At 34.0% G+C, this 26854-nt stretch overlaps 2 protein-coding genes across 3 annotated transcripts; both read left to right on the top strand.

Annotated features, from left to right (window-relative positions):
• Nucleotides 1-14233: 14233 nt before the first annotated feature.
• Nucleotides 14234-16321, top strand: LOC112326936 (uncharacterized). The gene is made up of 4 exons (XM_024597497.1): nt 14234-14354; nt 14574-14715; nt 15277-15580; nt 15788-16321. The coding sequence occupies exons 1-4, from the start codon at nt 14234-14236 to the stop codon at nt 16319-16321; spliced, it is 1101 nt and encodes a 366-aa protein (XP_024453265.1).
• Nucleotides 16322-17799: 1478 nt separating this feature from the next.
• On the top strand, nt 17800-23208 carry LOC18096810 (putative hydrolase C777.06c). Of its 2 annotated transcripts, XM_052451751.1 has the most exons (13): nt 17800-18075; nt 18106-18250; nt 18649-18773; nt 18858-18970; nt 19120-19161; nt 20132-20187; nt 20292-20368; nt 20865-20984; nt 22056-22132; nt 22228-22291; nt 22409-22459; nt 22541-22589; nt 22820-23208. In XM_052451751.1, exons 1-13 carry the CDS (start codon nt 17944-17946, stop codon nt 22936-22938), a joined length of 1170 nt encoding a protein of 389 aa, XP_052307711.1. In that variant the 5' UTR covers nt 17800-17943; the 3' UTR covers nt 22939-23208. The 2 variants fall into 2 exon arrangements, with proteins under 2 accessions (XP_052307711.1, XP_024452493.1); XM_024596725.2 differs by having other exon boundaries at nt 17800-18250.
• Nucleotides 23209-26854: the final 3646 nt, after the last annotated feature.

Here is a 26854-nt window from a genome sequence, read left to right as displayed (position 1 = left end):
GCAGATGTACCAAATATCGCATTCAAGACCCGTTACGGACACTATGAATTTTTGGTGCTACCGTTCGGGTTAACAAATGCCCCAGCTCTCTTCATAGACTTAATGAATCGGGTTTTCCAACCATACCTTGATAAATTTATGGTAGTATGCATCGATGATATACTAGTTTACTTAAACTCCTTCGAGGAGCATGAGGGACACTTATGGTAGGCCTTGCAGACATAGTTATTAAACCCGGCCCGGCCCGGCGGGTCGACCCGGGACCCGGTCGACCCGGTGGCTGGACCGGTCCGGGTTTAATAAAAGACCGGCTGTGGCAACAGCCCGGCCGACCCGGCTGGTCGACCCGGAACCCGGGTGACCCGGGCGAACCCGGACGAGACCCAGTTTTTTTTTTTTTTTTCAAATGTGGGATTTGAAACCCATTAGTATATATACTCTATGTTTCCATGAAAAAAACCTTGTTTTTTCAATGTGGGATAAAAATCTTTTGATTTAAATATTTCAACTTAAAAGGATAACATAGTATCTTTCCAATGTGGGATTTGAAACCCTTTCATATATATACACTATGTTCCCATGAAAAAAATCATGTTTTTTCAATGTGGGATAAAAAACCTTTTGGTTTAAATACTTCAACTTAAAAGAATAACATAGTATCTGTTGCGATGTCGCGGTCGCACAAATTAATTACCCTAGCTTAAAACACACAAGATAGTATAGAGCAAGCAAGGGGTCGATCCCACGAGGAAGGTTTAGTTCAGATTTTTATGCTATACGTTATGTAATTGGGGGGGTTTGATTTGCAATGATCTTAAACTATGGTAGAAATTAAACTAACAAACAAAATCAATTAAAACTGAAATATATCAAGAAAACAAACCTTGGTTGCAAGCACACATCCACCTACAGAAATCAGAACCGATCCTTGAAACGAAACTTCAGCTTATATTCTGAATTTTTTATCTTTTCTTAACATTGGTTAATTAACGGATCCGCCGTATAACTAACCCTAACCAACAAATAATCACAGTGTCCGCACTAATGATTTAATCCAATGGCAGCCTTAAGATCTAGATAAATTCATTAATCTTAACAACCAAGTTGTCAGCTTGTGTTGCTTTGATCGAATGTTCTCCCTAAGTTTAATAACGTAGTTCCGCTACAATTACCAAGCTTAGTTGCTTCACAAGTTTATATATCACAACTCCGGTTTTGATATCAAACTTAGCAATAGATTGTTCACAATAATAACTTAGAGTCCGCTCTAGCAATTAAGATAAACAATCATACGAAATATGCATAGGAAAACAAACATACTCATTCATAATACAAACCAAAAATAAATGGAAGAATAAATCTCACAGTTCTTGAAATCTGAAGGTGTTTGCGTCCTTACAACCAAGAAAACGAGCTTAGCCTTGCATATCTATTGAAAAACTACTCCTAAAGATGAAAGAATACATGATTTCTGATTTGTAGAGGGGAGAGTTTGTGTTTCTTCTCTTATGGCTGCCACCCTTCTTTCTTTGATTCTACTGCACTCCCTCTCCCTCTCTCTTGGCTCTCCTAATATCATGAACTTAGCTGCCTATTTATACACAAATTGCAAGTAAGAAAAATCAAAGTTCAAGTGTGAACATCAAGAGATGGTGGTAGTGTGAAGGCGGCTGGCGGCTGGCGGCTGGTGGCTGGCAGCTGGTTGGTGGTTTGAGGTTGGTGGCTTGAGGTTGGTGGCTGCCTTCCTTGACCTTCTGGATTGATGTTCTTGAGGAGCTAAATTGCTGAAATTAAAACTTGGATGTCGGTTTTGATGCTTCGGGATGTAATTTGGATTCGTTTCTTCACGAAACCTGTTTGCTGGCAGAATTCAGCTGTCATCTTTGAAAAATCATATCACCCTCATATGACATCGTTTTTGGCTGAAATTTGGAGCGTTTATACAAATTTGAGTCAGGAATCCAAAACAATTGAGTTTGCATCAATTGGATATCAACATCTCCAGATATTGAATTTTGAATGGACAAAGGTCAACACTGGCAGAATGCGAGTTTTGACTTTGAAGGATGTGATTTCCATACTCTTTGTCATTTTATTTTTCTTCACTTAGATTTCCAGAAAGGTATGGATGTTATCTTTCTAATGCCACTGGAATCACTTCGTTTCGATTTTTAGAACTCACGCTCTGCACAAAACATCGACTGAACATCAAATCTGCCAATTATCTCCAATTTACTCCTTTTTGCATCTTTCATCTAAAGGTGCCTTCAAAACATAAAACAAAGAATATCAAGGCATTTTATACATAAAACAATAGGCAAAACACTAGTTAAATGTGAGTGAAACTATCGAATAATATGGTTACATCAAATACCCCCACACTTAGCTCTTGCTCGTCCTCGAGAAAGGATAGATAAAATCAAATTGAAAATAACTATGATCAATCTCTTAATTTCCCATCAATGTCCAAGAATATATGCATTATAAACAAGAATACAATCAAGAAGGATACAGAGTATAAATTTTCTTGAATTCATTTACATGCAAACTTCAAAGCTCAATTAATTGTCAGGATTTAAATGAAATCTATGCCATGCCAAAGTGATAGGTCCTCTCATTGATATACACTCCAACACTCACGTGTTTAGGGCTTATGTGTTTAAATCTCTCAAATTCAATCAATGAATATAATCTACCATAAGCTTGCTCTTCAATCTTATCTCCATTACTAACATATTACAAGCAATGCATGAATCAAAAGGTCTTATTTTTCGGTTGTAATGGGGCTAGGGGTAAGGTGAGGTAAAAGAAAGTAAAAGGAAGGGTTCAAACCAAAGAAAGTAGAGCATTCTGAAAAATGATATTTCAAACAAGATATTCCATCAAAACACATAAATTTTCCATCTTTAAGCACCAATGCTTAACTTCTTTTGATTTCAAGCTCTTTCAACATAAAACCTTAAGAACATAAAGGAATACTTTGTTTTTTTTTTGTTGTTTTTTTTTTTTTTTTTTTTTTTTTTCTCCTTTGGCAACTTTGCCCATCTTTTCATCAAGCATCACTTCTTCTTTCTTTTCACATAATTTCCAACTATAATTCCATGAGATATCACAAGTATATGCTCTACTAATCCTTGGCCAGGGGAAAAGGAAAACATATAAAAAGTTAAGGCTTATACATGGATAAAGCAAAGAAAAGATAAACAAGCTCAAAAGAGACTTACTAAGGACAATTTGCTTTAGGTTGGCTTTTTGGCTCAAGTGGTTAAAATTTCTAATGCCTTTATCATCTTCATGTATATATGTAATGCGAATGTAATCTCAACAAGATATGAAGCAAGTTCTAGAGATACATATCATTGAAAGAATGCACAATAAAAAAAAAAAATGTTGAAGGCTCAAAAGCTTGCATTGGTATAACACTATAAAGTCAACATGGCATATTCTCAAAGTCAATCCCTAAACCAATTAAACCTAAAAATTTGCATGCATACTCCTTCATTTGATTTATATCTTCATCTAGCTCAATTAATTCTCATACATAATACTCATATTCTCAAAAACCAATGGGAGTTAAAAAGATCAAACACATTTTTTTTTTTTTTTTTTTTAAAGAACAACAAAGAAAACTAAAATTCTTCCAACACCCCCACACTTAAAACACAACATTGTCCTCAATGTTGAAATAAAAGCAAAGGAATATAAGAGAATGACAGAAATAAATTAAAATGCGAAAAAAAAAAAAAAAAAAAAAAGATAAGGAAAAGGAAAGCAAATCTGATTTTTTTTTCTTTTTTTGTGCTGGGTTGCCTCCCAGTAAGCGCTTTTGTTTTATGTCATTGGCTTGACATGTGGCATGCTCATTCTTCATAGATTGGTTCAGCTAACTCTACAGAAGCGGTGAGTTCTGCCGTCCAACCTTCATAGAAAGGTTTCAAACGATGCCCATTGACCTTGAGTACTTTGTTGGTTTCTAAACTTGTAATTTCAACTGCACCATAAGGAAAAACATTAGAAACAACAAAGGGTCCAATCCAACGAGAGCGCAATTTTCCAGGAAAAAGTTTCAAACGCGAATGATAAAGAAGGACTTTGTCTCCAACATGAAACTCCTTTCTTGTAAGCATTCGGTCATGAAGATTCTTAGTCTTTTCTTTGTAAATCCTTGCATTCTCGTAAGCATCATTTCGAATTTCTTCCAACGTGGTTCCGGTCTTTTTGGGTACCAAAAGGATAGACGCCACCCATTCACTGTCCGTGATGGGGGGAATGACTCCTACATCATGGAGGATAGTTTGCAAAGCTTGCAAAGCTAATGTTGATTGGTGCACGTTTTGGGGAACACATATATGCCTCTCCATCTGTTTTATCTTCATAAAATCATAGCCATAGCTCAAAGCTACGCTTAATCCATCCTTACTATCAAAATCACAAAATTGTTGTACACACTTATCAACTTGGTCATAGCATGTGATAGAATAAACATTGCTATAAGGATATGTCATTGCATCATGAAAATTAAATTCAATTTTTTTATCTCCTACCTCCATAGACAAAGTATCCTTACCACAATCAATCTTTGTATTGGCAGTTTTCAAGAATGGTCTCCCAAACAATATAGGAGTGTTGTTTGATGAATCACAAGAATCATGTTCCATATCAAGAATATAAAAATCACATGGAATAACCAAACTATCAATCTTGACTAGGACATCTTCTATCACACCAAGTGGGTAAACAAAACTACGATCCGCAAGTTGTATGACAATGCTAGTTTCATTCAAAGGCTCTAGACTAAGAGAATCATAAACATGTTTAGGCATAACACTAATGGATGCACCTAAATCGCATAAAGCTCTTTTAAAACTAGCATTACCAATAACACATGGGATAGTAAACGCACCTGGGTCTTTTTGTTTCAAAGGCATATTCTTTAGAACAACAGCAGATACAACTTCACCCATACTTACCGTTTCGTGACCTTTTAGTTTGAAAGCTCTCTTGGTAGTACACAACTCCTTCAAGAATTTGGCATACTTCGGAATTTGCTTGATAGCATCAAGCAAAGGAATGTTGAGTTCCACTTTCTTGAAAACCTCTAAAATCTCTTTTTCTTTGTCTTCTTTATTTGACCTAGAAGAACTCACAGGAAAGGGTGGAATTAGTTGAAAACTGGAATTCATTGAGTTAGGACTTACCTTCGGAGTAATGGTCATTGTTTCAGTTTGTGGAGGAGGAGGATGTTTCTTCTTTGTACTCAATTCGGTTTCTATCTCTTCTTCTTCCTCCATCTCAATTTGTTTCAACCTTTTCTCTTCAAGTTCTTTCCCACTTCGTAGCATGATTGCACTAACATTCTCTTTTGGATTTAATGCTTGGGAGGGCAATTTTCTATTCATTTGTGCCTCCAATTTCCCTACAGTTGAAGCTACTTGCCCCATTTGCTTTTCCAAGTTGTGAATACTTGACCTTGTTTCCTGTTGAAAAGACATGACATTTTGTTGTAAGGTCACAGTGTTAGAAGCCAAAGTTTTCATCATCTCACGAAGATCATCATTGGATGACGACCCCATAACATTGGAGTTTGTGAATGGAGGAGGGGGTTGTCTTGCTTGATAATTCTGTTGGGATTGAAATCCATGGGGATGGAATTGTCGGCCTTGATTGCTTTGTTGAGGTGGGTTCCCATAGCGTAAGTTGGGATGATCTCTCCATCCAGGATTGTATGTGGTGGAAAAGGGATCATATTTACGTTGGGGTTGTCCATTGAATGCTCCATCAACTGTATTAGCCTGTTCAATGTAATCTTCTTGCATTGTTGGGCACATATCTGAGGCATGTCCTTGTAAGGAGCATATGCTACAAACTTTCACCTGCTGCACATTTCCACAAGCCAAAGAACGCACAAGAGAAGTAAGATCATTAACTTTATTTTCAAGGTTAGAAACACTTACCTCATTTACTCGTTTGTTTGAGAAGTCTCCACGAGTGCCAAATTGTTTCGAGTTGGCTGCCATGTTTGAGATCAATTGGCGTGCAGCCTCGGGTGTTTTATCTACCAATGCCCCTCCACTTGCAGCATCAATGATACTACGGTCAGTAGGCATCAATCCTTCATAAAAGTATTGAATGAGCAGCTGATCGGGTATTTGATGATGAGGACATTGAATGCAGAGTTGCTCAAATCTTTCCCAATATTCGGAGAGTGTCTCTCCATGAGATTGCCGAATCCCACATATTTCTTTCCTTATGTTGGCAACTCGAGATGCTGGGAAATACTTCTCAAGAAAAATCTTCTTCATGGCATTCCAAGTTTCAATAGATCCTGGGAGAATAGAGAAAAGCCATGTCTTTGCTGCCCCTTTTAAAGAGAAAGGGAAAGCTTTCAACTTAACCTGTTCTTCGTCAACTCCATTCGGTTTCATGCCAACACAAACCATATGGAACTCCTTGAGATGAGTATGAGGATCTTCTCCTGCAAGACCATTGAATGTTGGTAACAAATGTATAAAACCAGATTTGAGCTCAAAGTTTACATTATTGTCAATGTTTATGCACAATGGCTGATTTTCCACGTTAGGAGCAGCAAGCTCCTTGAGTGTTTGTTGTCGTGCAACCGCCATGGTGTTGAGGCGAGCTTCCTTTCGTAACCTGCGTAAAGTGCTTTCTATTTCAAGATCCAACTGCACTTGAATTTGATTAGTAGAACGGGTTACAGGCATAAATCTTCAAGAAAACTCAAAATAAACCAATCACACAAGAGATTGAAAACAATGCAAATTGTACGAAAATCCTACGGTAGAAAACTAAAACTGCCTAAAAACCCTAGAAAAACAGTGGAATTTGGCCTCGATAAGGTGAGGCTAGTGGTTTGCCACTAGTCTTGTTCAGAACATCGTTTCCCTTCAGGAAACAAAAGAACGATACCTAATTCCACCAAAAACTCTGTTTTGAACAGTACCGCTGCCGCAAGTGAACAATACCGCCGCAAGCAAAAATTCTATCTCTTTTTTTTTTTTTAGAAAAAATAAATAACAATCACAGCAAATAAAAATAATAGCACAAGAATTAACTAAAATTACTTCCCCGGCAACGGCGCCAAAATTTGTTGCGATGTCGCGGTCGCACAAATTAATTACCCTAGCTTAAAACACACAAGATAGTATAGAGCAAGCAAGGGGTCGATCCCACGAGGAAGGTTTAGTTCAGATTTTTATGCTATACGTTATGTAATTGGGGGGGTTTGATTTGCAATGATCTTAAACTATGGTAGAAATTAAACTAACAAACAAAATCAATTAAAACTGAAATATATCAAGAAAACAAACCTTGGTTGCAAGCACACATCCACCTACAGAAATCAGAACCGATCCTTGAAACGAAACTTCAGCTTATATTCTGAATTTTTTATCTTTTCTTAACATTGGTTAATTAACGGATCCGCCGTATAACTAACCCTAACCAACAAATAATCACAGTGTCCGCACTAATGATTTAATCCAATGGCAGCCTTAAGATCTAGATAAATTCATTAATCTTAACAACCAAGTTGTCAGCTTGTGTTGCTTTGATCGAATGTTCTCCCTAAGTTTAATAACGTAGTTCCGCTACAATTACCAAGCTTAGTTGCTTCACAAGTTTATATATCACAACTCCGGTTTTGATATCAAACTTAGCAATAGATTGTTCACAATAATAACTTAGAGTCCGCTCTAGCAATTAAGATAAACAATCATACGAAATATGCATAGGAAAACAAACATACTCATTCATAATACAAACCAAAAATAAATGGAAGAATAAATCTCACAGTTCTTGAAATCTGAAGGTGTTTGCGTCCTTACAACCAAGAAAACGAGCTTAGCCTTGCATATCTATTGAAAAACTACTCCTAAAGATGAAAGAATACATGATTTCTGATTTGTAGAGGGGAGAGTTTGTGTTTCTTCTCTTATGGCTGCCACCCTTCTTTCTTTGATTCTACTGCACTCCCTCTCCCTCTCTCTTGGCTCTCCTAATATCATGAACTTAGCTGCCTATTTATACACAAATTGCAAGTAAGAAAAATCAAAGTTCAAGTGTGAACATCAAGAGATGGTGGTAGTGTGAAGGCGGCTGGCGGCTGGCGGCTGGTGGCTGGCAGCTGGTTGGTGGTTTGAGGTTGGTGGCTTGAGGTTGGTGGCTGCCTTCCTTGACCTTCTGGATTGATGTTCTTGAGGAGCTAAATTGCTGAAATTAAAACTTGGATGTCGGTTTTGATGCTTCGGGATGTAATTTGGATTCGTTTCTTCACGAAACCTGTTTGCTGGCAGAATTCAGCTGTCATCTTTGAAAAATCATATCACCCTCATATGACATCGTTTTTGGCTGAAATTTGGAGCGTTTATACAAATTTGAGTCAGGAATCCAAAACAATTGAGTTTGCATCAATTGGATATCAACATCTCCAGATATTGAATTTTGAATGGACAAAGGTCAACACTGGCAGAATGCGAGTTTTGACTTTGAAGGATGTGATTTCCATACTCTTTGTCATTTTATTTTTCTTCACTTAGATTTCCAGAAAGGTATGGATGTTATCTTTCTAATGCCACTGGAATCACTTCGTTTCGATTTTTAGAACTCACGCTCTGCACAAAACATCGACTGAACATCAAATCTGCCAATTATCTCCAATTTACTCCTTTTTGCATCTTTCATCTAAAGGTGCCTTCAAAACATAAAACAAAGAATATCAAGGCATTTTATACATAAAACAATAGGCAAAACACTAGTTAAATGTGAGTGAAACTATCGAATAATATGGTTACATCAGTATCTTTTCAATGTGGGATTTGAAACCCTTTCATATATATACACTATGTTCCCATGAAAAAAATCATGTTTTTTCAATGTGGGATAAAAAACCTTTTGGTTTAAATACTTCAACTTAAAAGAATAACATAGTATCTTTCCAATGTGAGGTTTGAAACCCTTTTATATATATACACTATGTTCCCATGAAAAAAACCATGTTTTTTCAATGTGGGATAAAAAACCTTTTGGTTTAAATACTTCAACTTAAAAGGATAACATGGTATCTTTCCAATGTGGGATTTGAAGCCCTTTCATATATATACTCTATATTCCCATGAAAAAAACCATGTTTTTTCAATGTGGGATTTGAAACCCATTAATATATATACTCTATGTTCCCAAGAAAAAAATCATGTTTTTTCAATGTGGGATAAAAAAATCTTTTGGTTTAAATACTTCAACTTAAAAGGATAATATATTATCTTTTCAATGTGGGATTTGAAACTCATTAGTATATATACTCTATGTTTCCAAGAAAAAAGTTATGTTTTTTCAATGTGGGATAAAAAACTTTTTAAAATATTATTTTAAACTTCATAATATGTATAATCTATATTTACATAGATTTTTTCATATGAAATATTAAAACTTTAATTTTTTTTAATTTTTCCGGGTTAATCCGGGTTGACCCGGGTTGACCCATGAAACCCGGGACCCGGCCCCTTGGCCGGGTCAACCCCCGGGCCGGGTTTAATAACTATGCTTGCAGACCTTGAGAAAACAACACCTATATGCAAAACTAAGTAAATGTGAATTCTAGAAAGGGTGGCATTTCTGGGACACGTCATTTCGACCGAAGGTGTTTTCGTAGACCCCCAGAAAGTTAAAGTAGTCTTGAAATGGGAAAGACCGACTTCGGTCACCGAAATACATAGTTTCCTAGGACTTGCAGGATACTACCAGAGATTTATTGAGGGGTTTTCCCTGATTGCAACCCCTTTGACCCAGCTAACTAGGAAGAATAAGAAGTGGGTATGGTCGGAAGAATGTGAGGAAAGCTTCCAAGAATTGAAGAGGAGGCTCACCACCACTCCAGTGTTAACACTTCCCTTAGGGACCGAAGGTTTTGTAGTTTATAGTGATGTCTCGGGGAAGGGATTGGGGTGTGTCTTAATGCAACATGGGAAGGTGATCGCCTATGCATCGAGACAGTTAAAGACCTATGAGGTGAACTACCCGGTGCACGATCTGGAGTTGGCCGCTATAGTATTTGCTCTGAGGATATGGAGACATTATTTTGTAGTTCATAATGATGTCTCGAGGAAGGGATTGGGGTGTGTCTTAATGCAACATGGGAAGGTGATCGCCTATACATCGAGACAGTTAAAGACCCATGAGATGAACTACCTGTAGTATTTGCTCTGAGGATATGGAGACACTATTTGTATGGGTCTCGAACCCAAATCTTTACTGATCATAAAAGTCTGAAGTATCTGATGTCGCAAAAAGAGTTGAATATACGACAAAGAAGGTGGATAAAACTCATTAAGGATTATGACTGCACCATAAAATACCACCCGAGGAAGGCAAACGTGGTGGTAGATGCTCTCAATCGCAAAAATAAAATCGTCCTGAGTAAGCCAATAGTGTGGAAGGAACGATAATTGGCGGAATTGAAAGAGATGGGTGCAAAATTGAGCATTAATTCAGGAGGTGAATTATTAGCCCAACTGTTGGTATGACTAACGTATCGGGAACAGATACTACAAACCCAATTCCATGACAATAAGGCTGGGGTAGAAACACAATTCTGGGTAGCAGATGATGGGACAACAGTTGTACGTGCCTAATGATGAGACAGTCAAATGGATGGTTTTACAAGAGGCACATGAGTCCAAGTTCTCCATACATCCTAGCAGCACTAAGATGTATCGGGACCTGAAACACCTCTATTGGTGGTCTAATATGATGATACAATCATATTATTCGATACTCTTACCCATGTTTACCTAGTGTTTTACCTATGTTTTATATATAAAATGCCTTGATATTCTTTATTTTATGTTTTGAAGGCACTTTTGAATGAAAGATTCAAAAATAGGTAAATTGTAGACATTCCCCGACGAGCAATTGTATGTGTTACATTCCTCTACAAGACCATGGTATACTAATTTGGTGAACTATTTAGACACTAAAAAATTCTCCAGGTTTGTCTAAATCCCAAAAAGACAAGTTACGAGCTAATGCTGAATATTAATTTTAGGACACTCATTATCTGTGGAAATTTTGTGCGGATCAAGTAGTTAGGAGATGTGTACCATAAGGTGAATTTCATTCCATTTTCACTTTTTGTCATTCACATTCTTGTGGTGGGCATTTTGGATAAAAAAGAACAACCCATGAGGTACTTGAAAGTGGTCTTTATTGGCTTTCTATTTTTAAGGATGCATATCACTTTTGAAAATCATTTGAAAAATGCCAAAGAACAGGTAATATCACTTATAAAAATAAAATGTCTTTAACGAATATTCTTGTAAGTAAATTTTTTTATGTTTGGGGTATTGATTTTATGGGTTCATTTGCTTCTTTTTTTTGGTAATCTTTATATCTTTCTTGTTGTTGATTCTATGTCTAAATGGAGTGAGGTGAAAGTCACAAGAACTAATGATGCTAAGGTTGTTTTAGATTTTGTCAGGACTCACATATTTAACAGGTTTGGAATCCCCAAAGCTATCATTAGCTATCATGGCACTCATTTCTGCAATCGTTCAATGGAAGCATTATTACGTAAATATCATGTGACTCATCGGACTTCCATAGCTTACCATCCTCAAACGAATGGCCAAGCTGAAATTTCAAATCGAGAAATCAAGTTGATTTTGGAGAAAACAGTGCAACCTAACCGGTAAGATTAGAGTCTGTGACTTGGCGATGCACTTTAGGCTTATCGAACTGCTTATAAATCATCCTCTATAAGAATGTCACCTTATAGGATGATTTATGGAAAAGCATGTCATTTACCAGTGGAGCTTGAGCACAAAGCTTTTTGGGCCATTAAACAATGTAACTTGAAATATGATGTTGTTGGGATTGCAAGAATTGGAAGAGATACAGAATGATGCCTATGAGAATGTAATGATTTACAAAGAAAAGACCAAGAGTCTTGATGACCAAATGATTACAAGAAAGGAGTTTCATATTAAAGACAAAGTCCTTCTCTATCATTGAAACTTTTTCTTGGAAAGTTGCGCTCTCGTTGGATTGGACCCTTTGTTGTTTCTAATGTTTTTTCTTATGGTGCAGTTGAAATTACAAGTTTAGAAACAAACAAAGTGCTCAAGGTTAATGGGCATCAATTGAAAACTTTCTACGAAGATTGGACGGCAGAACACACCACTTCCATATTAATCTAAATATTTTTAAGGTTTATTTATTGTTTTAATTAATATTTGGGATAATTATATTTTAGTTTTTGGAATTTTATTTTTGTTAAGCTTGTTTTGGCCTAAAATCAATGTTTAGGTTTATTTCAGGCATTAGGCTTGTGCTTAGCTGAGTTTTCATTAAGACCTATTGGTTTGCAACCCAATATAGGACCATTATAGTTATTATCTTAGAACTATATCATGTTTTGTTTTGCTGCAAATTTGAAGAGTCTTTAGACATTAATGAAATTTAGATTTGCTTGAACAAACTTCTTTTTAAATCTGACTGATCAAGGTATAGTTGACCTTATGGGTCATTCGCAATCACCCAATACCTCTAGTTCTTAGTTACAAGTTAACTCTAGGTCAAGGTTCAACCAAACTTGATTATTCAACTTTCTTGTGGGAAGTTATCATCTTTGTTGTGGACTACATAACCACGTAATCATGAGGTTTCACATCATAGCACCACCATAAAAGCTTAGTAATCTAATACTATGAGATATTTGTCAAACAACACAACCAAACCTAAGCCTAATTTATCAATATTGCAAATTAATCAATGTATATAATTTCAACAAAACTTTATTCAATGAAAACCTAAACCTAATGTAATCAACAACAACCCAGCATCAATTTTCTCCATAAATAACATAATTCATCAACTCAATTGATATATTTCATAGCTAGTTAACATAATTTATATCTAATTTGAAAAACAAAATCCTAAATTAACTAGAAAAACCCTAACCATAACATAATTGACAACAACCTAAATTCATCATTTTTCTCTATAAGTATTTTATAGTTGATTAATAAAATTTAAATGCAATTCACCAAAACCTAAAAAAACCTTAAACTTAACCATAAAACAATCAAAATTAAAAATCAATAAAAATGCTATCAAGTTAATAAAGGAGAATGTGTAATATATCTTAAATCTTAAATAGTTGAAAGTGAGTAATAGTGGTGGTGGAAACTGGGGATGGTAGTTAGAATCAACAACAACATGTGAGTGAGAGGAAAGAGTATGTCATCTCGCGATGGAGAGAGAGGGAGAGAAGGTTGTTAGATGGATCTTTTAAATAAGATGGGCTAGGGAGTTGTTGGAGGGGAGGGTTGAAGTCAGGGGCGGAATTAAAGGGGAGCAGGCAGGGGCCGAGCCGCTGCAAAACATTTTAATTTTTTTTTATTTAGTGTTTAAATGCATGGATAGTGTAATTTGTTAAAGAGATGAACCCTTCTAATAATAAATTCTTTCTGTTTTTTTCTCTGGAGCCCTAACCCAAAACTATAAGAATATAAAGCGACATGGAAAGGCTAAAGCAAAGTTACCAGGTAATTAGTTAGCAGTGACCCAAATTTAAAATCTTTTCTTTATATATATTTGTTAGGAATTTGATGAGGTTTATTTTATATAATTCTACTATATTTACTTTTTTTCCAGATCTGCTAGTTTTACCCTTTTTTTAATTCTTGTTATAGTGACTGTTTCTTTTTCTAATTAATTGGATATTTTTTATGGGTTTGTTTCAATTACGCTTGGATTTTTTTATGTTTTGTTTTTAGCAGAGCCACCAAAATTATCATTTTTTTCTCATGTGTACCTTACTATCACCAGGTCCAATATACAATTAGACACAATCTTTCTAGCCAAATTGAGTTCTTTGAAGAACACATATCCAGCTTTGATTCAATGTAAGTTTTCTTATTTAGGAACCAATAATCTCATATTTATTTTATGTTAGATTTGCTTTTATATATCAATTTCTTTTTTTAATATGTTAATTTTGCTTTTATATGTCAGTGTGGATTACATGTAAAAATTTATTTTTGGTTCTGATTATTGTTTCAACACATCGTTATTTGTATTAATTTTTAAAATAGAAAACAATAAAAATTTAGATGTTTTGATTTTAGGTTGAAACATGAACAAAATAAGAAGAATTGATTCTTTTTTTGAGAAAAAGAGAAAAAATATTGATAACTCACAGCCTAGTGAACCAACTCCAATGTGTAATGTTGAAGTTATGGTTGAGCAGCCCCAATGTGCTTCAGTTTATGAAGAACCTGCATTGATTAGTGAGCAGCCTCCTACTAGAATCGACATTGCTCATTCAATTAGAGATCAAAGCAATCGTCCTTAAATTTAGGAATACCCGGTTAATCAACAAGATGAAATTTGAAGGGCATACATTAATTTGGGGTCATATCAACCTTTGATGTCTAAATATCCGCTGACTGGTGAAAAACATCCTCGTCGATTTTAGTCTCATTAGTTCAAAAGTTATCCATGGCTTGAATATTTAGAGAAAAATACTGCATTTTGTTTCCCTTGCTATCTATTTTCAGGTAAGCCATCTGGAAAGTCAGGATCAGACACATTTACTGTTAAAGGATTCAATTGTTGGAAGAAAGTTAATGACGGGGAACGATGTGCTTTTTTGACTCATATGGAAAAAGGTCCAAATTCAGCTCATAGATTTGCTACCAGGTGCTTGGAAATTTTAAAAAATTAGTCATGTCATATTAAGAAGGTAGTTAAAAGGCAAACTACTTAAGAAATTCTAAATAATCGATTGCGTATTAAAGCTTTAATAAATATTGTTCATTGGCTTACATTTCAATCATATGCTTTTAGAGGGCATGATGAACGTCTAGAATAAAAAAACCGAGGTAATTTTCTTGAAATGTTGGAACTTTTAGCATCATACAATGAACAAGTATGTGCTCTTGTTTTGGATAATGCTCCACAAAATGCTAAATACACCTCACATCGAATTCAAAAAGAAATTTTGCATGTCTTTGCTAGAAATGTCTAGTCTTTAATTCATCATGAGATTGGTGATGCAAGATTTTGTTTAATTGTTGATGAAGCTCGAGATGAATCCAGAAGAGAGCAAATGGCCCTTGTTATTAGGTTTGTTGATAGAAGTGGATTTATACGAGAACGATTTTTGGATATAGTTCATGTCAAAGATGCAATTGCTTCAACTCTTAAGAAAAAGATTTTCTTTGTTTTATCTCATCACAATCTTGATGTTCAAAATATTAGGGGTCAAGGGTACGATGGTGCTAGTAATATGCGTTGGGAGTGGAATGGATTGCAAGCTTTATTCATTAATGATTGCCCTTATGCATATTATGTACACTGTTTAGCTCATCAATTACAATTGGCTCTTATTGTTGCAGCTAGAGAAATATCTGATGTTCACACTTTCTTTCAGAATTTGATTTTTGTTGTTAACATTGTTAGTGTTTCTTGCAAGCGTAATGATGAATTACGAGCTTTTCAAGCAGCTACAATTGAACATTTAGTTGATATTGGTGAGATTGAAACGGGTAAAGGAGTTAATCAAGTAGGTGGTTTGCAATGACCTGGAGATAGCAGATAGAGTTCGCACTTCAAATCAATTTGCAGTTTGATAGAAATATATGGGGCAACTTGCTTGGTTCTTGAAAACATCGCTTTAGATAGATCTACTTATTCTCAACGTGGTGATGTGGCCTTTTCATTTAAGTTGCTAATATCATTTGATTTTGCATTTATCTTGCATATAATGAAGAATGTTATGGGAATTACTTATGTGCTTTGTCAAGCTTTGCAACAGAAATCTCAAGACATTTTAAATGTTATGCATTTGGTGACTACCACAAAGACTTTAATTCAGAAGTTAAGGGATGATGATTGGGAAACTCTTTTAGAAGAAGTGACATCATTTTGTAAGCATCAAGACATTGAAGTTCCTGATATGGATGCTTGTTTTTCTAGTGTAAGACGATCTCGCCGTAAAACAAAATCAATAACAGTTGAGCATTACTACCGAGTTGATATATTTACAGCTATCATTGATCAACAATTGCAAGAGCTAAATACTAGATTCAATGAGCAGACAATCGAGCTTCTTAAGTTGAGCACAACTTTAGATCCTAAAAATAATTATAAATTATTATGTGTTGAAGATATATGCTTACTTGTTGACAAGTTCTATCCTGAAGACTTTTCTGACCAAGAAAAAACTCATTTGAGATTTCAGTTGCAGCATTATAAGCTTGATGTACCCAATCATCTGAAGTTAAAGAATGTCATCGATTGCTGATTTATGTCAAGGATTGGTAGAAACAGAAAAATCAATAATTTATCCATTCATTGACAGGTTGGCTTATTTTGACTCTTCTTGTTTCGACAGCAACTACTGAGCGAGCTTTTTCAGCCATGAAGATTATTAAAATAAGACTTCGCAATCAGATGGAGGATGATTTTCTTGCAAATTATTTGATTGTCTATATAGAAAAAGAAATTGCTGAAAGATTCACAATTGATATGATAATCGATGATTTCTATTCTATGAAAGAACGACAAACACAATTAAAATAAATATGTAAGAATCATTCTTTATTATTTTTTACTTTATTTCAAAGTTTTATCAAACATAAATAATGCATCGCTTTAGCTAATGTTTCTTATATATTTTGTATGTTTATATTTGATAGTTACAAAGACCAACAAAATTAAAGTGATGAATATAATATGAAGATGAAATTAATTTCATAGCTTTGATTTTATTTGGTATTGCTTTAAACCTCTTACCTTATACAAAAATCATCATATGTTTGTAATAAGTTCTTTAAATAAAACTAAATCATGCAGTTTTTTTTTTTTACAATTTATGTACAGTAAATTAAAAAAAATATATCTTGCTATACTAGTTTTTGCCCCCCTTATCAAATAATCTTAGCTCCGTCCCTGGTTGAAGTTTTAATCGACTAGAGTCACATATATTACATGTAACTCGAGTCATAAATATTATATAAAACTGTATTATTTTTTTAAATAAATTCTACACTATATTATTTCTTTCTTTTTTTCTTTACGTGCCACCTTAAAAAAAATATCTTGAAATTTCAATGTAAGTTAATAATGAAACAAGAAAAGAATTTATATACCCATGAAAATCTAGAAGATATATAGGTAAAAACGTTAATCCATAATGGAGTTGACATCATGCAACTTTCAAGTATTTTCTTTAAAGAAAAATTGCTAATTAATATATTAATTAACAATGTGAAAAATAAAATTAGAACTTTAGAAATGAATAAAACTAAATACAATAAAATTGGATTAATTGAGTTCCATTTGTTTGATTCATTGATTTATTTGGTTTTATAATTATATATTTTTTATTCAATTTAAAAATAAAATAAATCAATAAAACCAAATATTCTTTTTCTCTAATTTTCATTTTGGTTTACTTTGAATCATTGAATTTTCTGGTGTATTTTATCTAAAACATAGGCATTGTAACAATCCTTTATTATTATTATTATTATTATTATTATTATTATGTCCTTAATCATTCTTTTAGAGAGGAGACAAACAAGTTTTTAATCAGAATATATATATATATATATATATATATATATATATATATATATATATATATATATATATATATATATATAACATCTTGATTAACAATATTCTTTTTTTGAGCATCATTAATTAACAGGATAAAAAGGAAACCGACAAGTTGTTTGGAGAAGTGCATTAAACAGTAATGAATAAAACGATCTGTCGTTAACTCTCCTCTCCACTTTCCGTCTGAATCTTCGTCCCTCTCTGAGTCTCTGGGGACGTCAGTGGGGACCTTCCTTTTCAACGAACCCATAAATCTCCTTTATTCCTCTCCACAATTTATTTAATTTTAATTAAAAGAACACGATGGTTCAATATCTGGGCACAGTACGCGTTACTCCTTCCCTGCCCAGTTTCAGACGCCAAATCAATCTCATCAATCTCAACTCCTGTCCTCCATTTTCACTTTCAAGAAATGGGTTCTTCTCCTCTTCACTTTCAAGAAATGGGTTCTTCTTATCTTCACTTCCAGGAAATGGGGTTCCCTCATCTTCACTTTCAGGAAATGGGCTCTCCTCATCTTCACTCTCAGGAAATGGGTTCTCCTCATTTTCACTTCCTAGAAACGGGTTCTCTCCCTTCAGAAGGATTCTTCAAGCTTGTCTTCAATCAAGTAACTAGCCAACCATCCAACTGAACTAACTAGTTTCAGATATCTCTGTCTTAGTTGTGTTACATATGTTTTTTATATCGAAAAATGCTTATATTAAGAAAACATGACAAGATAAAACCACATATATATATATATATGAACCGTTGGATTACTGGGGCCTACTAATGAGCTCACTTTGAGATTATGATTCAACGGCTCGTGTGCCTTTTTTGAGTTTTCTTTTCTTGATGTTTTGAAATCAAATCAAGTAGGTGTCATTTGTTTTTGAGATTATTGATTCTGTTTCCTGACTAGAGATTTTGACGTGCTGTATTTTTATCAATAATAATATCATGCTGTTTGCATATTTTTGTGCTTTTCAATAAGTTTTGACCTGCTACTGCATTGAGTTCTTACAGATGCTAGTAGAAATGCTGATGCACAGTTACAGGCTGGCCAATCTGAAATTATTTTTATGGGGACGGGGACTAGTGAAGGGATTCCACGTCTCAGCTGCCTTACCAATCCTTCAAATAAATGTCCGGTACTGCTGCAAAACATCCACATTTGGCACCAACTGTTTATGTTTTCATGATTGTTTCAAGACTTGTGACTCCTGGTTTCGTAGGTGTGCTCGAAAGCTGTGGAACCAGGTAACAAGAACAGGAGGCTTAACACAGGCCTCCTTATATGCTATCATGGACCCTCTGGAAGGCGCAACATTCTTATAGATGTCGGCAAGTATGTGACAGACTGCTTTATGTTTTTGTGTCATTGTATTGTTTACTGGTTTGATTAATCATGACTTTTTAGTTAGCATAATTTTCATGGTTTTACTAAATATCTAATTACTTATTTGATCAGACTTTCTTTCAACTTCTATTCTTCAGGTTTTTCTACCATAGTGCTCTTCGATGGTTTCCTGCATTTGGGTTAGTTTTTAGCTCTTCATACTTTAGAAATACTTAAGGCTTTTAATTCAGATGATATCAATAATAGCCAGTCAAATTTGATCAGTGGCCTTTTTCTTTAGATAAGATAACTCTGCTAGGATAACATTCAGATAAAGCATCATGTTAGCATTGACCCAAGGAATCTTAAATGTGTGCGTGGAAAGTTGTCCGGTTGCAAGAATAAATCAGAATGAGGCAGAGGAATCTTTAGGTTTTATGCATGAAATAGAGAGGGATGGTATACGTTTATATATTTAAGGTGGCAATGTATAGGAACCATCAATGTTCCTTGTATAAATGATACATGATTGAATTTCTACTTGAATTCATAAATTTGAAGACACACATGTGCATGCACAAATAAGGTGGTAATTATACTTGCTGATCATGGCGTAGTCTTTAAGTATATAAGGTAATGAATTGCTACTTTTTCCTTGATTTACTTTAGTTTTCTTCTATTCTAGTTTCATTATTCCACAGTCACAAGTTTTTTTCCCCATTCTTATGGAGACATAAACAGCCACTTCATCATATATAGAGGAAACTGTATTTGTTGAGAATTTTGTTTTTTATTGTATGCATAACCATAGGTCATGGAAGTATGAGAGCAACTGAACGATGGCTAGTCTTAAGTCATAAACTGAAATAACTTGTACATTGGAATATAAAAATATGAACTGTTGTCAATGGTGATGTATAGCATGTTATATTAATGACTTTTCCTCTTTAATAACTATGAGTTGGTTCTACATGGCACCAATGTACATTTTGATTTTTCTATTAGGTTTTTGTTATGTTGATATTGTCTTTTAAGATCCCGACAGAGTACCAGTTCAAAATGGTGGGTTGGGAGTGCTTAACTAAATCGGTAGTTCTTTAACAGATTATCTTATATTGCATGTGTCTATTCAGGTATTTGCCATTATGTAACTATCTGCATTCCTGTCAGGCTAAGAACAATTGATGCGGTTATTATTACTCATTCTCATGCTGATGCAATTGGAGGTCTCTAACTTAAAGCTTTCTAATGTTATTTGTTCTAGATAAGGATAATTGAGATGAAGTGTCAAGTTTCTTCTTCTTCTTCATTAAAATACACACTCTTGCAGGTCTGGATGATCTCCGTGATTGGACAAACAATGTGCAGCCTTACATTCCAATTTATGTTGCAGAGCGTGATTTTGAGGTGTAAATTCCAAATTTCCAATTATGCATTTCTTTTTACAAATTCTGTTTTTTCTGGATCTTAACATGTTCAGTAACTGGTAGTATTTTTATAAGTACATTAAAAGTGCTTGTAATGTAAATGATAATTCCTGGACCAAATCATTGGTTAGAAATTTATGATATACTGGTCAAAGTTTTACTTTAATTCTCAATATTTCTTAGACTCACCATTAACCATATCAGAAAATCATGGTTTCTCTCAGCTGCATAACAATTATTACAATAAGGTATTTTTCATCTATTTCTTTTCATACCCTTGTACTGTGCCTTATAGTTCATTAGAGCATGAAATCCTGTTCTGTTCTAGTAGAAAACACGTACATTTATCCAAATTGATGGGTGAATTGATACTTAGAACACCTATACTGAAATTGTTGATATCAAAACAGCAATGTACCTTTTTTATTTTATGGGCACATTTCAGAACTGATTGTATGATGTTCAAATCATTTCAGGTGATGAAGAAGACTCATTATTATTTGGTGGATACAAGTGTGGTTACACCAGGTGCTGCTGTCTCAGAGCTGCAATTTAACCTAATACATGAAGAGCCCTTTGTTGTGAATGATTTGAAGGTATTCATCAATTTGCCAGTTAGTATCAAATTGAGGTCTTTTTTAGCTGAAGTTTTGGGTTTTTTGGGCCTGTGATGAAGTTTGAATTTCTATTTTGACTGATAAACTGTTCTCCTACCAGCTAGGATTCTCCTTTTGTGGCCAGCTGTTCTTGTGACTATTTAGTCATCAAGTAATTTAAGTTATTGCTGTCAAAAACACTTATATTTATGTCTTTTTGATTGTGTACATGCCAAACTCTAAATTTGGGGAAGGTTAACTGCAAACGGAAATATTGGAAGGCTCCTCAGTTGGAGCTTGGTTAGGAATTTTACAGTCATTATGTTCCTATGATATTTGAATTCTTCAGCAATCAAGGCCAATTTTCATCTTATTCACTAATCCAGCATCAAGTAGCATAGCTGAATGAGGAATGATGGCAGAGTTTCTCTTAAAACTCTATTTTCCAGGATTTAGTTAAGGGTTAAATTATTTAATTGCTGTTTGGAAGTTGGAATTTATGAATCTTGCAAAACCATGTCAGAATAAAAGGATGTGTGTACAATGTTGATTTTGCTGAACAGATGGTATTTTGTCTTAACTGGTTCAAACTTCACTTGCAGAAATTTGCATCATGTTATAAACTGTTTGGTGATTAAATGGCTTATCGGACACGATCTGAGACTCAGAGTATCATTTTTTATTGTTTCATAGAAGGGGCTAGTGGCTCACTTGTTTTAGATCTTACCTGCTTACTATGTGCTTTTTATAGTTGGGATCCTATGTATACAAAAATATGATTTTAAATCAAATTTATTTCTTTTATTGTGTGCTTATTTAAGAAATAACGTGACCCTGCTTGTGAGGGTGTGGTGACCTGGTCTTAATAATTCTTTGAATTTTCTACTTTAATGTTAAACACAAACACACCCAATTCAATATATTATTCCCCATTTGAGGTAAACTGCAACACATTTACAAGGGCAATATAACTAAAGTTCGAGTACCCACCCTTCTGCAGATGAGATCATGAGATGTTTCGTTGTCTGAGTATGACAACTCCTCACACATCTTTCTTTAACTTCCTTTCAGTTTACCCCTTTACCAGTGTGGCATGGTCATGGTTATCGTTCTCTTGGTTTTCGTTTTGGTAACATATGTTACATCAGGTATGGCTTATATGTATCACAGATGTTCTTTTGGAAACTGTTATGCTGTCTGTAATATTTTTATCTAGATCCCAGAGCTAATTTTTCTCATGCAGTGATGTTAGTGAAATACCTGAAGAAACGTATCCACTCCTTAAGGACTGTGAACTTCTGATTATGGTCTCTCTCTCTCTCTCTTTCTCTCTCACACACACACACACACATGTTTGCTTTCACATTTCTTCTAGTTCATTGCAAATACTCCCCTTTTAGCTTATGATATGAAAATATCTCCAGGATGCTTTGCGGCCTGATCGGTCTTCGTCGACACACTTTGGACTTCCAAGGGTATATTTTATTTGCCTTTTCTTGTAACAAGATTATATTATCAGGAGATTCAGAACTATGCTTATTTTCACTTTCTTTTAGGCCATAGAAGAAGTACGGAAAATTCAACCAAGGAGAACACTTTTCACTGGTATGTGTAAGCCTCCTTTTATATATTTTAGAAGCGCTGCCTTGTGCCTTTTCTGGAAGAACAGAACTTCTATACAAGTTTCCATTCCTTTCTTTACATATGGTTTTGCAAAAAAATGATCTAGATCATGCCATTCCTTAATTTACATTAATAACCATATTCAAGTCTTTTGTCATTCAGTGAAATTGCAAAAGCTAACTTGGTTCTTTTCCTAATTAACCATATTGAAGGTATGATGCACCTGATGGATCATGATAATGTGAATGAATATCTTGCAAAATTGATGGAGACAGAAGGTCTCAATGTGGAGCTAAGCTATGATGGGTTGTGTGTGCCCGTAACACTCTAGATTTTGTCACGTCTTCCCATTCTTTGTTCTCAGTAAAGGCATTCTATAGCATACCTCAAATGTCAATTGGTTTCTCAGGAGCTCGTCTAACATACTACTTAGTCATTTTTGTGAGCTCCTCAGATTCAGTCAATTCAGGGACTGATATTTGCCCTTTTTACTCCTTGCATATTTTAAGTTTGTGCTTACAGTGTTACTTTTCTGTTTACAATTACAATGTAACTTCTTTCATCAACAAGGATGCGATTGCATACATTTGATGGACTAGAATTTTCGGCACATGATTTAGAATTGGGTTAATTCAAAATGTTGTGTTGGTCAGTTGAAATGACTACCTATCGATGCTTGATATCCTAGACTTTTCAGCACTGGCATACAAGAAATGCTTGACTTTTTTGCCTTGTGCTGAAACAAATCTAAGCGTTTCACATATTTAGCTCTCACTTCTAAGCGTTTCTGGGAGGATTTATTAAACGATAAAATCGTTGGTTGAGATGAAGTGATTAAGATAGTTCTTTGGCTGTTGTTTTTCTGACCAAGATTTAGGCCAATCATGAGAGCAGGTTATCTAAACCAGGCAAACAGGCAACTAAACATCTGAATTCAAAGTTGGCATTTAACAGAGGCCCGGTGGTTCACATGGTTGTTCTTGTTCATATATAATATAATGATATAATCCAGAAAGATAGGCATAAACCTCAAGTTGGCATTGCTGGGTCAGAAGAATTAACCTTAATTCATCTTTAGAGGTAATATGCATCACTACAAAGTAAACTTGCCCACATTTTCAATTAAAGCTTAGAACATGGGATGAATACTCCTTTGTCTCATAGGATTGAGAATGAAACCTCCTTCTAAGCACAACAACTTTGTACGTTGCAAATATCCTGTTTTCTTTGCTTCAATCGGATATTGCAGATATCTAGTTGAGCTATTACAAAAATCTCGCAGCGTTTTTGTTTCATTTGCAAATGAATGAAAGCATAGATATAAAACTTTCTTGACCTGGTGAGTTATCCATCAATTTAAAATCTAATTTGAATTGAGTTTTACTTCGATTTTTTTTATCTAAATGGCATCCATTAATTTAAAATTTAATTTGAATTGAGTTTTACTTCGACTTTTTATCTAAATAACATTTGAGTTCACCTTCATTTGTCTAACTTGTGATGATTGATCTTTGAGTTGAATGTTATAACTACAAAATAAAAGAAAGGTATATGTGTTTTACCTAAACTAGTCTTCTTGCATATGACATGTTTTATTTTATTTTTTTATTTCAATGGTAGGCAAGCACTATCTTGAGAAAAATTTGTATATAAATTAAGATTAAATTTTTTTTCTCAAACAAATCTAAGAATATATATATATATATATATATTGATGACGTGAACTTCATGATCACATGGTCATGCAACCCACAACGAAAATAATAACTTCTCCAAAAAAGTTGAATAATTAGGTTTGGTTGAACCTTGACCCAGAATAAACATGTAACTAAGAAATATAGGTATTGAATAACGAATGACGTTATAAGGTCAGTTATACCTTGATAAGTCCCAACAAAGAAGAAGAAGTTTGCTCAAGCAAAATTGAGTTTCATTAATATCTAATGGTTGCCCCAAATTTGCAGCAAAACAAAACATAATATAGTTCTAAGATAATAAGTCATTTTATTAGGTTACAAACCAATGAGCCTTAACTAAAATTTAGCAAAGCACAAGCTTTTTGTATAAAGTGCTGAAGTTTCTTTCCTTATTTAGCCAAAAGTATGCTCTATAAAATAGAAAGGAAAGTGGTAGAAATATTTCATTTAAATAGCCTCTCATAATCTTCCTTTTGAGTAAGAAAATCCCGTAAAATAAGGAAAAGAACAACAAAAGAATCTCAAGCCTCCTTGCCACCATATTCCATATACATTCCATAATGGATATGGAATTCTTGCAAACTATGAAATATCTCCTTGTTTGACATGAAATTCTTGTAAAGTAGGTAAGCCAACAGCTGTCACATGTGCTTTCAAGAGAGCATTAAGGAATCTTTGTATTGTCTGGAATCCATAATATACAACGAAACAATGTTTCTCTAATTTTCACACATTCATAGTAGATTTCACTCATGACTTCAAACACGTCGTTCTTTCTTTTCTAGATGAATTAGGAGGCCTACCATATATATATATATTAAAAAAGGTATGAATTTCTACTTTCCAACCCAATTAAAATCTTAGCAAAATTCCTTATGTAACTCTAGATATAGTCCAATAATAGACAAAGGTCCAAATAGATAGATTTAACACGATTCGTCTAGTAACTTCGATCATGTCTGAGATAATCCTTTAAAAATTTTGATTTACCTGAAAGTTTAAACCAATGTCTAATAGCATGTCTAAGAACTCCTATAAAATTATCAGTCTGATCCAACGGTTAAATTAAAAGTTATGTTCAATAGAGTAAAACAGGATAATAGGAAAATTTACGCAAAAATCTAAATTTAACCTTGTTTGGATCGTGTCATTCCCTCTCTCTTCAATATGATTCATCCTCGAATCACTAATAGGTATGATGGAAAATTCTTTAGCCACTTATTGAAGCCTTTAGAGTTCTTTTTTTGTCTCCAACAACATTGTATGAAAATAGTAGCTGATAATATTTTTAAATAAACATGCATTGCCATCTACTTGCGTACATATTTTTTTAATGATAACCATGCTTCTCTCTTTCATCTTTCACCTTTTCAATGTTAAACTGAATCTCTCCATTCTTCACGTTCTTTATTTGTTTTTTTATAAACCTTTGCAATTCGTTCAACCTCGCGCTCTTTATCTAACATCATAAAAGCATTATGTTAATAAATATTTGAAACGTGTAACCTCAGTTTATCTTCCTTACTCATATTGAACTTCCTCTTATCAGCTTTATGTCAAACCTCGCCATTTTATTGTCTCATCAAAGCCATCTCATATTTTAGATCCTTCGTCACCCTAGTTAGTAGCTCAAGTTGTTTGGTGAAAACTTGTATTTGAAAAGTGTTATTCATTTTTTGTGTCGTAGACTCATTATTTTTAGACATTTTTTTAATCTACAAAAATCAATTAGCAGCAAGAAAATTAAACCTCATAACTCTTATGTTTCATACAATTCAAGGCTTTTCACTCAATTGTTCTTATTACGCCTTTTACCTTTCAGGTCATTTTCTTGTAGTTCTTTCGAACTGAAAATCAATGAACCAAAGTCAATGGCTATTGTAACGCAATCCAAACATATATAAAGTGACTCAAGAATCAATAAGATATTGAAAACAAGCAAAACAAAACTATGATTATGATTTCACAAATAGCAAAGCGAATTCGTACAAAATATGGATGATATAAAGACTTGAAACAAAATAGAAGCAAGAATAAATGAAAACACTTATTTGAATCCTAAATAACCCAAATATAACATAAATAAACCGAATAGCTAAAAAAATAATAAAAAACGATATCGGAACAACCTTAAATTTGACTTGTTATGCAATTTTAAACACCATAATTAAAAATCAGATCAAACGATATCGAAACAACTTTAAATTTGATATGTAGTACCTTTATACCCAATAAACAACATATTTTAGTTTATAGGTTGTTCTCTAATGCTTAGATATCGAACACCTGTGTGTGATCAGTTTGCGGTAGAATTTAACTTAGAATTGAAACACCACTCAAGCAATATTAAAAGAATCCATAATTTGATATATAGTGTGATTTCACCCCAAATAACTATAATATCAATTTTGAGTTAATTCCAAGGTTTGTTTTTATATATATAGAACTGAAACAGATGTGAAACAACCCCTTTTAACCTAAAATAAATTTTATGATGTGTAACATTTTTTTTTACTCCAAGAAAAAACACAATTAAAATAGATAAACAAG

This window comes from Populus trichocarpa, chromosome 3, assembly GCF_000002775.5.
Source record: "Populus trichocarpa isolate Nisqually-1 chromosome 3, P.trichocarpa_v4.1, whole genome shotgun sequence".
Classification (NCBI taxonomy): Eukaryota; Viridiplantae; Streptophyta; class Magnoliopsida; order Malpighiales; family Salicaceae; genus Populus; species Populus trichocarpa.
This window is presented reverse-complemented; position numbering and strand designations above follow the sequence as displayed.

Excerpts from the sequence above, each read along its gene's own strand:
- LOC112326936 (XM_024597497.1), top strand. The coding sequence starts at position 14,234 with ATGTGTAATGTTGAAGTTATGGTTGAGCAGCCCCAATGTGCTTCAGTT. Across the intron at positions 14,716-15,276 it reads GCTCATAGATTTGCTACCAG|GGGTCAAGGGTACGATGGTG; the intron begins GTGCTTGGAAAT and ends TCAAAATATTAG. Across the intron at positions 15,581-15,787 it reads CGGGTAAAGGAGTTAATCAA|AATGTTATGGGAATTACTTA; the intron begins GTAGGTGGTTTG and ends CATATAATGAAG.
- LOC18096810 (XM_024596725.2), top strand. The coding sequence starts at position 17,944 with ATGGTTCAATATCTGGGCACAGTACGCGTTACTCCTTCCCTGCCCAGT. Across the intron at positions 20,985-22,055 it reads TTGTTGTGAATGATTTGAAG|TTTACCCCTTTACCAGTGTG; the intron begins GTATTCATCAAT and ends ACTTCCTTTCAG. Across the intron at positions 22,292-22,408 it reads ACTGTGAACTTCTGATTATG|GATGCTTTGCGGCCTGATCG; the intron begins GTCTCTCTCTCT and ends AAATATCTCCAG.